This window comes from Sitophilus oryzae, unplaced genomic scaffold (assembly GCF_002938485.1).
Source record: "Sitophilus oryzae breed Bouriz unplaced genomic scaffold, Soryzae_2.0 scaffold_1396_pilon_pilon, whole genome shotgun sequence".
In the NCBI taxonomy this organism is placed as follows: domain Eukaryota; kingdom Metazoa; phylum Arthropoda; class Insecta; order Coleoptera; family Curculionidae; genus Sitophilus; species Sitophilus oryzae.
In genome coordinates, this window is record NW_022146055.1 from 11406230 (window position 1) to 11418572 (window position 12343).

At 30.2% G+C, this 12343-nt stretch overlaps 2 protein-coding genes and 1 long non-coding RNA gene across 3 annotated transcripts; 1 reads left to right on the plus strand and 2 right to left on the minus strand.

The window, feature by feature from the left end:
• Positions 1–4543: 4543 nt before the first annotated feature.
• On the minus strand, positions 4544–5278 carry LOC115876045 (retinal rod rhodopsin-sensitive cGMP 3',5'-cyclic phosphodiesterase subunit delta). Its single transcript, XM_030891718.1, has 2 exons — positions 4905–5278; positions 4544–4835 (listed from the first exon to the last, which is right to left on the minus strand). The coding sequence occupies exons 1-2, from the start codon at positions 5105–5107 to the stop codon at positions 4580–4582; spliced, it is 459 nt and encodes a 152-aa protein (XP_030747578.1). The 5' UTR covers positions 5108–5278; the 3' UTR covers positions 4544–4579.
• A 1629-nt stretch (positions 5279–6907) lies between these two features.
• On the plus strand, positions 6908–7450 carry LOC115876046. The gene is made up of 2 exons (XR_004049086.1): positions 6908–7010; positions 7099–7450. It is a non-coding gene; the product is annotated as an uncharacterized LOC115876046 (long non-coding RNA).
• A 465-nt stretch (positions 7451–7915) lies between these two features.
• LOC115875780 lies at positions 7916–8870 on the minus strand. Its single transcript, XM_030891284.1, has 3 exons — positions 8778–8870; positions 8593–8716; positions 7916–8233 (listed from the first exon to the last, which is right to left on the minus strand). Exons 2-3 carry the CDS (start codon positions 8704–8706, stop codon positions 7916–7918), a joined length of 432 nt encoding a protein of 143 aa, XP_030747144.1. The 5' UTR covers positions 8707–8716; positions 8778–8870.
• Between the last annotated feature and the right edge of the window lie 3473 nt (positions 8871–12343).

Genomic DNA, 12343 nt, shown 5'->3' on the forward strand with positions numbered 1-12343 from the left:
CACTATAGAACTATTTTTGACATATTGAGATTTGTGACAAATAGATGTTGCCAAATCTCATTTGGTTAGTATTTAAACTAACAAACATGACCAGATTTTCATGGATTCATGCACGCAATGCATTTCATGCATGCCCGACGAGTGAGCGGCAACCTAAGGACTTACAACAATAAAACAATACAAACATCACTACAGTAAAACTTTTACATCAACGTGGCAACAGTGCTTTGAAGAAGCCAGACAACCCGGGAGATTTTGGCTTTTGGGAACCCAGGGAATTCTCGGGATTATTTGCCGTAATTTCGAGGAGTTTTTTCTTACATGCTTTTTATAACTACCACTGCGTTTGTTACCTTTTTTCCAACTTTGTCCAGAATTCATAATAGCTGTGATTATACTTCTACGTAGATATTACTTTTGCAACAACAACAATAACAAAATAAATAACTATGTATACCATTTAATTTAAAATGAGGTTATATTATACATTACCAGTTTTATAATGCCAGATATTACAGCGAATTTATTTTCTTAATTACAATTTTATAATATAAGGCTATATAAATAGTGTTGTATACAGCACCGTAGTTTAATGCAATAAAACATTCTATTATACAATGTAATACAACTTTAATAAGACAAGTTTAAGTAACTATTATATGATCTTGTGACTACTAGTTATATGAATATTGTAGAACTCTTACATGGTGGGTATAAGAGTCTAATAAAATAATATGTTTGTTATCATATAGCATTGTCTTATTAAGTGTTATATCATACTAAAAGAAATTATCGTTTAATGCGTTATAGAATACGTTGTAAAAACCACTAGAAAATAGTTTAATATGACAACTTTTATTAAAAAACAATATATATATATATATATAAAAGTGGTTAAAATACTCTTAATGTATCTAAAATCTAAATCATTCAAAAATATTTAAATCTTTTTTTTGTTAATTTAGATCACTTACATCATTACATGACTTAAATCTCTTCTAACGATTTAGACCTTAAAAATTGGTAATTTTCTTGAAGGTTTTAAGAAAAATAATGTTTATTTATATACAAAATTTATTAATTATAAAGAAAGACAGAAAGTAATAAAGAACAAACACCTAATTTTAATTCATACATCCACAAAATTCAAAATTGACAGCTGTTTGAATTTTGTACAAATCTGATTGGTTCATTTGACGTGTCGCTGGCGGCAGTTGATATTCTGATATCGTGGCTTTTAAGCTTGATTTTCATGCATCCGTTGTCCGACGATACGATGATACGATATTAATTTTATTGGTTGAATTTAAAGGCTTCGATTGGTTAACCGTTTCTAACCAATCGTTAGAAATTGGTTGAATCAATTGGTTAACCAATTCAACCAATAAAATTAATATGGAATAGTCGGACAACGGATGCATGAAAATCAAGCTTAACTCGACAATACAAAGTTCTGAGAACGAGGCTTTATAGACAAAAGAGTTAGAACATCATCTGTCAACAGGCTGTTAGAAATCACAGACAACTATCTGCAAGCTTCTGAGTCTCTCAGTATATTTCATGGCAGTAAGGATATTTGACTATTCAGTCTTCAGTTTAAAATTAAAGAACAACTTGAACATACTTGCCTCATTGGTTAGTCTATGGATCAGTGCAAAGTTTTTTGGTATGAACAAATCTATTGAGGCCACCCATCTACACACGTTCAATGGAGGAAGGTACTCAAAATGTCAAATATTATCAATGGACAGGGCGGTTATGTCCAGTTTGTATTTCTGTCTTAACATAGCGGATCTCCTGATATTCCTATACAGATATCTAGTAGCTTTAAATCTCGAAAATGATCAGAAGTTGATATACGCTTCTACTTTTGCCATGGAATGTTGTACGCTGTACGAGCCCTATCCCGTTACGAACCCAGCCCTACTAGCCGCCAGCTCCCTCTATGTAGCTTACCGAACACTAAACAGCACCACAGAAGGCCTGGTATCTGAAAAGTACTGTCAGTGGTACAAGTTGAAGGACATCGAGTGGTACGACGATAACATTTTGACACCCTGTATACGGATGACTGCGAGGAAACACCGCTTACACATAGAAAGGTACTCTATAATCAAGAAACTGAAAATTTCGACGGTATTTCTCGATGCTTTATTATAATTTTTGTTAATATTTTGCCTATTTTATTTATATAACTATTATTATTTATTACTTTTAGTGTTTTAGTAGAAAAGTTTAATCGTTTAAGTCTCTTGTAATGCTATTTGTTATGAATTGTTTGTTGTCTTATATTAATTATTTCTATCTATTTAACAATTATTAATATTATTCTTAAATAAATAACGTAGGAAACTAAAAAAAAAACAAAAAAAAATAAAAAAAACAAAAAAAAATGGGTGGCGCACCTCATTCGCCTCGGTTGATTATACGAAAACGGAAAGATGTAGAAACAAAATATTTTATGGGTATATGTGGGGAGGCAATATTCAAAATTTAAAATTATTTTGAAATGTACAGGGTGTGTCAGAACTAAGATTCATACCAAAGTTATATTTTTTCTTATGGAACACCCGGTATTTTATTTCATTTTTGGATTCTTGGATACAAAATAAAGCATTTATTATAAGGGATATGTTTCACAAGCTTTGGTTTTGGTTTGAGATATTTAAATATGCATGCTATAATAAAAAGAGACTGTCAACACCTTGCACATTACTTTTCAGAAATAATTCTTGTGTTGACTTTCAAGCCAGAGAAATAAACTTTACTAAAAAATTTATCAATATATTTATTAATTTATATTATTTATATTTAGGGTATCAAAAGTTGCTGGTCTATTATAAATATTCATTTTACATAAAAACTTAACGTTATTTCAAATGCAATACTTACTATGTATTTTTTTAAATAACTCGAAGCAGATAAATGCTCTTTCACACTATATTGGGGTTTCCTATGCCTGGCACAGATTTTGAATAAAAAGCGATTTTTCAATAAGATTGTAACCAAGATGGCTGGTGTCGCCATGGTAATTTTCTAGTGACACTTTGTAGCCATCTTTGTAGCTATTTTCAAAATCGACATACAGTTTATGGACTTTATTTAAATTTATAACAGGGTATTTTTATTTAATTTACCTACAATAAAGTTAATAAGTATTTATTATTTTATCAAGAAAAATGAAGAGCTATGTGCTGGCGGAGGGAATGGATGTTACTAGTTATTTTATTTTGTGAGGACAATTGCTTGTCGGCCTGAAGGGTTTATGCTCAAAGATATCCAAATAGAAATTTTCTTAACAAGAGTTCCTTCGAAATACTACTTTTTCTATTTCGCAAAGCTGATAGTGTGGTATGTGAAAAATCTATTAGGCAGAAACCTGTCGTTGGAAGTGAAGAAAATGAATTTGCCTTAATTGGTTTTTTTATAGAAAATTCAATATATCTACAAGTCATCGTAATATAAATCAAAGAACAACTTTTTTATTTTTCTTGATAAAATAATCAATACTTCTTACTTATTAAACTATTGTAGGAAAATTAAATAAATAGTAAACTGTTATAAATTTATATAAAGTCCATAAAATAATTTCGATAGTCGATTTTGAAAATAGCTACTACCTGTCACTAGCAAATTGCCATGGCGACACCATCCATCTTGATTGCAATTTTATTGAAAAATCGCTTTTTATTCAAAATCTGAGCCAGATAGGTATAGAAAACCCTAATATAGTTTGAAAGAGCATTTAAATCTGCTTCGATCTATTTTAGAAAATACATAGTGTTGTATTTGAAATAACAAGGTTTTTATGTAAAATAGATATTTAAAATAGACCAGCAATTTTTGATACCCCTGTATACATTTAAGGAAGCAATAAAAATTGTTAGGTAAAGTTTATTTCTCTGGCTTCAAAATCAGCACAAGAATTAATATTATTATATCATCTCAAAAACCAAAACTTTTAAACATATTAAACCCTTATAATAAATGCCTTATTTCATATCCAAGAATCTAAAAATGAAATAAAATACTGGGTGTTCCATAAGAAAAAATATAACTTTGGTATGGATCTTAGTTGTAACACACCCTGTACATTTGAAAATAATTTTAAATTATGCACATTGCCTCTCTACATATACCCATAAAAAAATTTGTTTCTACATTTCTCTGTTTTCGTATAATCAACCGAGGTGAATGAGGTGCGCCACCCTGTATATATAAATAAGAGTAATCTACTTCTTTAATTACAATGCAATATTTAACACTGCAGTTAAATCATGTTTAAATATTTAACAATACAACAAATATGTACTTTGAACCAATACATCATAAGAACATAAAATATTACAAATATATAAAATAAGTTCAGTATTGAACTGAATTGACCTTGCTACAGAAACAAACACCAATTCAGATTTATGTGACAGTATCTTTTAATACTGCTCTATAGATATTTTTTTATTTTAGAGCAATAAGAATAATTTATATCAAGTTTTTCAAATGATAAAGTTTTGTGCTAAGAAAATAATTCGTCAGTGTCATCTTAATACATTTTTAAAGTTGGTACCAGGTTTTATTGTCAAACATAATAAAGTCTAACTTTCGATGTACAGATATGAAGATCTTCATCAAAAAATTTAGTTTCGATTACTACATTTCCATTTAACACTGAGGCTGGCATCATCTGTGATTCGGGGGCCCCTTCCATGAGAGATTGCCATGTGTTTGTTGACTCTGGCATAACAAAACCAAATTCAAAGTACCATTCTTCGAGACACCTTCCTTTAAATAGTACTTTTTGTTCCAAACGAAAGTTTTCGATCTGTTCTTTGGAACTAAAACAATAAAATAATCGGTACAAATAATCAACATTCACCATAAAAAAAACAAATATTTGAATATACCTAAAACTAAACTCTCTAGATACTGCACGACATTTGAGGATGTTTTTAGGTACTTGAGCTTCATGTTCAATGTCCGGTAGGCTTATATCTTGAGTACCCTGCCAAAATACTTTGCCTGTATCAGCGTCACGTAAACAAATCCAATTAACTTGAAAAGATTTCAGAATTTCCTCAGCCTTTTGCTTTTTTTCGTCTTCTATCATTCTAAATAACAGATTACGTTTAAAACATATGATCGGAAATGCCTGTCAATTAGTTTTTTAATGTTTATAATTGGTTTTCAACATGATAATGGAACATGATTTTGATTTTTAAACCACTTTTAAACCAAGTTTTGAAGTTTTGTTTTCTTTTTCTTCTCTTATTGACATTTATGACGTTTGACGTATCAGACAGGAGCCAACAGCCAACGAAGGACCAAGGCAAGACCAAAGACCAGGGATATATAGTTATGAGAGCAATATTCATGGTGGGTTCATACAGCCAAATAAAATAAAATAAGAATAAAATAAAATAAAATAAGAAAGTTGGTTATATGGGATACCGTACATGCGTTCATACAGCCAAATAAAATAACAAATAAAATAAGAAGTCTTTATCTTTTAACTTCTTGTTTTATTTTATGTGAAAACGGCTTTGCGCACAAAAAATTATGGGCCCAGTTTTTGAGATCTAAATGAAGTTCGAAAATCGCCGTTAGGGGCGCTTGTGATGATTGGGATACTAGAAACAGGGGGTGACAGTGAAATAGGAAAGAGTGGAAACAGTCATTAGTGTCATTCCTGTCATTCTCCTCACGACAAGTATGGCCGCCTAGACAAAGATAGCATTGTTTTTGTCTAACTATTGTCTAACTTCACAGTTTAGAATTGACAGATTTCAGTTTCAGAGACAACTTCAGATTTGTTCTAGAACAAATTCGAAAATTGTGTCGAAAATATTCGACGCCATTTTAATTCATTCCGTTTAGTTTCGTTTTGGAAGTTCAATTTAATATTTCGGCTGAAATTTATAATTATAAAGGTAATAAAGTATATAAAATATATATTACATGAAGAATCCTGGAGAAAATGACGTTTCTGCCGTAGTAGGTATGTCCCATGTATATGAAAAATAGGTAGTAAATAAACACTGTTTTTACATTTTTTAGATGCAAGAAAATGGTGTTATAATCTCTTTGATCGGCGATTTTTTTGAAAATGGAAACAATTTACAGCAAGGTAAGATCATTTTTAACTATAGCCAACATCATTTATCTCCAATATGTGCGATTTATTGTCAATAATGCAATAAATCGGACTGATAATCTGATTATGTTATCCGACTAAAAGTCTCTTTTTGCTTCTTTTTGATTTATAAGCCAGGTCTCTTTGGGAATAATGGACGCTTTTTTAAACAGTATATTTATATTTTATACCTATTGATATTTTTAGATTGTTAATTTTAGTATAAAAAAATTTGTTTTTCTGTTTTCAGGTTTTTGTATAAGGCTCCCGTTTTCATGTCCCTGTGTCCGTTTTCTGTCCTTGAAGTCTGCGAATACGTGTGTTTATTTACAAATTACTGTAAGTCATGCTTATACCTTAACTAATTTACGTTAAAAGTACATATAATTAACTAATTGGTATTGAAACAATACAATCCTCTATATTTTTATGTTTATTTAGTCACGTTGTTCCATACTTCAAATAAATATATGTGAATAAATTATTTTTTGGTTTTATTTATGAAAAGAAAAAATACAAAATACATTTGAACTGAAAGAGGGCCCGCCATTAAATAACCGGAAACGGAAATGAAAATTAAGCCATCATGTCCTTATCATGTCAACCTGTCAATTGGAAAATTAGTTCTCCAGACGACAACGAAGGCTTTCGGTGGCGTATCGTGTTTCCACGATTTAACACAGAGTTGACACTTCTTTCTAGTTAATTATTTTATGGTTTCTTATGGCAAGAATAACTATTTTGTTATAAATTATAGAGCCAAGTTAATATTTGGGCATATTTTTACCAGAGTTAGCTTTTAGAAACGTGTTTTTTTTCGAATTAAGCAATGTGTGTGGCTAAAATTGTGAATACAATACCTTAAATTTGAGTTTGAAAAGTTAGTTAGGTTATATTAGATGCCGGTTTAATATATCCTTTTCCTAAGTTGATATTATAAAAATGTTTTATTATGTGGTTCTTTTTAGTGCATACACGACCGAAGAAACATATAAGCTGCTAAAATAAATCTTCCCTAGAACTGTTGTACAAAAAAGATAGAAGTTCCAGCAACAAATTTATCACCAGTTCAACCTTTGATTTGATGTAAACAGTAATTGTTTCTTGATGAGAAATGCGAATGAAATAGTTTATGGTGTGATTGTGTTAGTGTTTTATTAATAGTTTTGTTGATGCAGTTTAAAGGTTCATAGTTTTTCATTAAAACATTTGAAATTGACATGTTTACATGCAGTTTAGTGTGATACCATTTTAATAAACATTAAAATCTTTCGAACTAGTAGTGGTTTTATGGCGATTGACAGATTGAATAACGAAAATTAAGAGTATTTTATCAGGAATAACTTAATCATAAATGGAAACTGAAGACGAACGTTACCATTGCACCCTTTGATCGGTGTTATCTATTCCATAACTTTTTATAGCTGAAACTAGAGAGTAGGTATATTGAGCTGAAACGTTTCCTGTGTTCAATAGCGTTTTTTCTAGCGTTGAATTGTAAGTTTTAATGTCATTAGCAAAGTTTTGCAAATTGTCACTGTTTCGTAGACAATTAAATTCAAGATATATTATATTCAATGTCACCTAATAATTGTAAAGGTTTTTCTATTGATATTCACTTTATTAATATAAGGTAGGTTTGTAAATAAAATATTAATGAATAAATAATGTACTCAGTTTATTTCAAAAGCACAAAAATACAGAGTTGTGAATATGTATATACGCTGACTTATTTCATCATATAAATATTTATTTAGCAATATTAATACATTACAACTTTTGTTTCTATTTAACTAATTCCACTAAATTTTTTGAATTAGAAACTTTTTCAGTTGCTTCACTCCTTACACATGGTGGTTTCCTCTTTCTTTTATTACTAGAGAAATATGAAGGCAGGTTAGGAAAAATTCTTGGAATTGAACCCTCCTTTAATAATGGTCTACCCCGCTCAATTCTACTGATAGTTCCGTCAGTTAATTTGATCTCATAATGAGTCAAAATATCTTCATCTAGAAAATGTAGTTCACAAACAGCATCTTTGCTGCTAAGTGTCTTGTCTGATCTGGGTATCGCCTTTTGCCACTGCTGTAGCAAGCTAGGATCCTAATAAAAGATATATAATTGTTAAATAAAATAAAAAAAAAACATTTTTCACTATTAAAGCTGTTATTTTGAGAATACGATCTTGAAGTATAAATATTTAATATTCACTTTCAATAGCACTGTTCAAACTGTGGTTAATATAGGTACATGTCAACAGGTAATTTTAGCACCTAGTAAGTATTAAATTATTTTAATTTTATAACAAGGCCTCCTAGGTTATGTTATACACATGTTGATTTTAGGCTATATTTCCTATTAATTTGGTTTATAATTTAATCTGTACACTGACAGTATATAATTTTAATGTTTTTCTTAACATCTATCCATAATTTTTATAAATAAATAGTCATACTACTTACATTAGGAGCTTTGAAAAGGCTTGGGTTTCTTTCACCCCGTTCTTTATTTGCCTTGTTTTTATTGGGATTCCCACTTGTACAGCCAGGTACAAAGCAATTTCTACCACGACTCATTGTTGTACTGCTAAAAATTCAGTAAATTAACTATAAATTTTATTAAAAACACAATTAAATCGTATACTAACAATGAAAATGTAGTATCCCAGTCGATCGCAGTGCCTCTGCTGTCAAACCGAGGAAGCTGCTTAAAAGTGGGGACAGAAATTTCAAATTTGCCCATTGCCATAAATCTCCTTTTTAAGCCCTCCATAATTTTAACCCGATCAAACAATCGGAGGTTGACTACGTACTGTAAAAACCAACTGAGATAGAGAGAAGGCGACATTGCCACATCTCAAATTTGCGCCTATCTACTTAGTTTGATTTGCAGAAAAGGTGACTTTAAAACCTTTACCGGATATCAATAAATCTCAATTTCTTAATTAAATTTATAGTTTATTTTTAAAGAAGCATGCGTAATAATATGTTATTAACCAGAGGATATATGCGTTACTATTAAAGGACATGTTTACTGTTTAATGTGCTGAAACGTCTAGAACTATTGGCAACGTCGCTGCTAGTCTTCAGAATGAAATGAGCCGTCCGTCCGTCCACCCCTCGCGACGGCCCTTGGTCCGTTATAGCGTACTACGTTTAGCTTACGGTGTGTTTGAAGTCGGAATCAAGTCCGAAGTGAACTTTTCGGTGTTTTCATTAGTTTTTTTGTTTTTGTTTAACGTACTTTTGAATCTGCGAATTTTCAATATGGTAGGACAGTGTCAAATGTGTGGAAAAATAAGCTCAAATTACCCGAATTTGTCTTTTCACAGGTAGGTATTGTTTCCGCCGTAATCGTACATAGGCGTCCCACAAGGGAGCCTCTCACAATTAAAATAATTTCTAATTATATTTGTTGAATTTTGATCTATTAAAATAAGAACGTAGTAGCCGGTAATTGAATTATAATTCGTCTCAATTACTACCTAACTGTTGTAAATCATAACAAATTTGAATATAAACGTTGCATTTGAAACTTTATTATAAGCCAGAAAAAGTGACATTTTTTTTTAAATTGCGTCATATTTTGGTCATTATATACGATATTCTAAAGGAATTTTGCTCAACAAATAAACAAAGGTGTTTACCCGTCCTTTTTTACATTTATTGCTTTATTATATCTTATATCTGCCCCTTCGGTCTTGTTTAGACAATTTTTTACCACCGTAGAATACAAATACCTTTTTCTAGAGTTATTTGTGCGGTGTGTTTACCTTTTTTTAGAATGGGACGAACTGTAAATAATTCTTAGGCTACTAGTTTTATACATACCTATATGGCAGAGTGACCCAGGCCTCCAAAAAAAGCTTTTTACCTTGTGATTTTTATTTCAATTTTTTACATAAGATCGGGGCCATTGTAAAGCACATTTTCAAAATATTTTTGTCAACATACAGGGTGATTCAAACCGCAATACATATGCTTAATACAGTTCATGAAGATTGGGACATTTAACTAAAATTTGATTGTCTGATGAAGCTACCTAAGTAATGGATTTGTAAATAAACGTAATATTCATTATATTATTATGCGACAGAAATCCCATACTGTAGCACACAGATTTGATACTTTTAATGATACATGCCTTCTATTGAGAGACTAAAGGTAATTGCCTCATATCAGAGCCATCATAATACGAGAAGAAGACCGAAAGTCAAATCTTGTCTTATAATTACACTTCTTGTTAACACAATTTCTCATTAAAATACATATTGATTTTAGGTATAGGAAGCTATCGATTGCGAACTAACTAAATCGTAACTAATTACTAATTTTGAAAAGTTCTTTTTAAGATCAAAAAAAGTAAAACTAAAACCTAAACTATCATTTGAGATTAAACGGGAGGTTCTAAATAATGTTGCCTATTCTAAACAAGAAAAATTTATTTATAAGGTTTATAACATCTCTAATTAAATTTGGACGAAAAGAATATTTCTGTTTGCTGTAGGTAATTTTCTCAGGGAAAATACGTAAATAAAAATGACTTTTCAAGTCAAAAGTCAAAATTACAAGTTATCCAAAAAGGACAGGTGGCAACCCTAGGTATTTCTGGAATGGAAATTTAATGGCAAATCTACAACTTTAGTTTGAAAATATGTTCCGGCCACCTATGTTTACAAAAATGTCTAAAATGTGCTTTACCATTGCCTCCATATTCTAAAAAAAATTGAAAGAAAAGTCACCAACCACAAACCTAATATAGAACTGTTTCGGAAGCCTGAGTCACCCTGTAAATATTCAAAAGTAACTGAAAGTTTATAGAGAAGTAACTGACAGTTTAAATTGAATATCGACGTTGGAGCGATTTTCGAAAACTATCTACTAACGTTTCAACATAAGTATATGTGGGATATTAATTATATTATTATATTAGACCTTATAACAAAACTCATCTAACGAAAAAGTGTTAATGTAGTATATTAATATGGAGTAAAAATTTTACTAATTACTTTACTTTTACTTTACTACTTAAATTCGTTCCAAAAAACGATACGCCACTGGCCATTAGAACAATCCAAATGTGCCTAGTTGCCGGGGTCGGAAATTTTAGACTTCCCTGTCTCTTCTGTCCTTGTTCGACACATTGGAATGTTTGATACACTACCAACGAGTATTTATGAATGAGAGTTCGGTCTATCTTTATAATGTCTTTGGTTTTAACTCTTTGATTTTTGGTATTATTTATTATTGTAGTGCAAAAAACTAATTATTTTGGTGTTGAAGTGACATAAACTACTACCAGATATATGGTCACTCTCGGTTTCGCATAAAAAAATAGAAATTTTAAAAATTACACGTTGTGTAAGTGATTTAACCTAAAAGTGCCCATACATTTTTTACTTATCGTGATTTTTGTGTGTGTTTTTTAAGACTCTAACAATTCATCAATAAAGCTTAAGTGGAGTGTGTTTTTGGTGCTATGCCTCATCTTTGTTGTGTTCCTGGTGGAAAGGATAGTTACTAAGGATAGTTATTATACTAGGCAGCCTAAAGTGTCCGGAAGAGCAAGAAAAGTGGGTACGAGTTATAAATCAAGAGAATTTTATTGAAAATATCTTTAATAAATTTAAAAATAATATTCTCCCATGATGGTATTAATGAAAACTGGACAATTATGTTATTTTATTCATATTGTGGAATCTCCACTCAAGTGTTGCTGGTTCAGCTTCGATAGATTCAAACATGTAAGTAGGTATTATGATCTAGGGAAAAATAAAGAATATGTGTATTAGAGATCATGAAAAAGATTATTATTTTGAGTTCAAATTTTAAAAAAGATTTTTGTAAAGACAAGACTGATACAGTTTAAAAGAAGAATGTGTTTTTGTTTGATAATATATAATGTATGTTAAGCATAACAAAAATTTGTTCAGTAATTTTTAATGAATAGTATTGATTATTTATAATACCAAATTAATATCAAATATTTAAGTGATGGCTGAATACAATATGAATAAAATAACAATAAAATTGGTATATTTGCATAATACAAAATTAAGTTTTAAGAATAAAGGTGTTCTAAAAATACTAAGAAATTCATATTTTTTAATTGGTCTAATGTTATTTACATTTTACGTAAGAATTATACCGTATCATCGAAAAAAAATCGGCGTCTAGTTGGCTTGAAATGAACATCGATGACATTCCCTAAATA

Bases quoted from the DNA above. Each gene is read 5' to 3' on its own strand.
- LOC115876045 (XM_030891718.1), bottom strand. From the start codon at position 5,107: ATGATAGAAGACGAAAAAAAGCAAAAGGCTGAGGAAATTCTGAAATCT. The intron at 4,836-4,904 runs GTATATTCAAAT...TTATTGTTTTAG, and splicing joins TCTAGAGAGTTTAGTTTTAG to TTCCAAAGAACAGATCGAAA.
- LOC115875780 (XM_030891284.1), bottom strand. From the start codon at position 8,706: ATGAGTCGTGGTAGAAATTGCTTTGTACCTGGCTGTACAAGTGGGAAT. The intron at 8,234-8,592 runs GTAAGTAGTATG...ATCTTTTATTAG, and splicing joins GCCTTTTCAAAGCTCCTAAT to GATCCTAGCTTGCTACAGCA.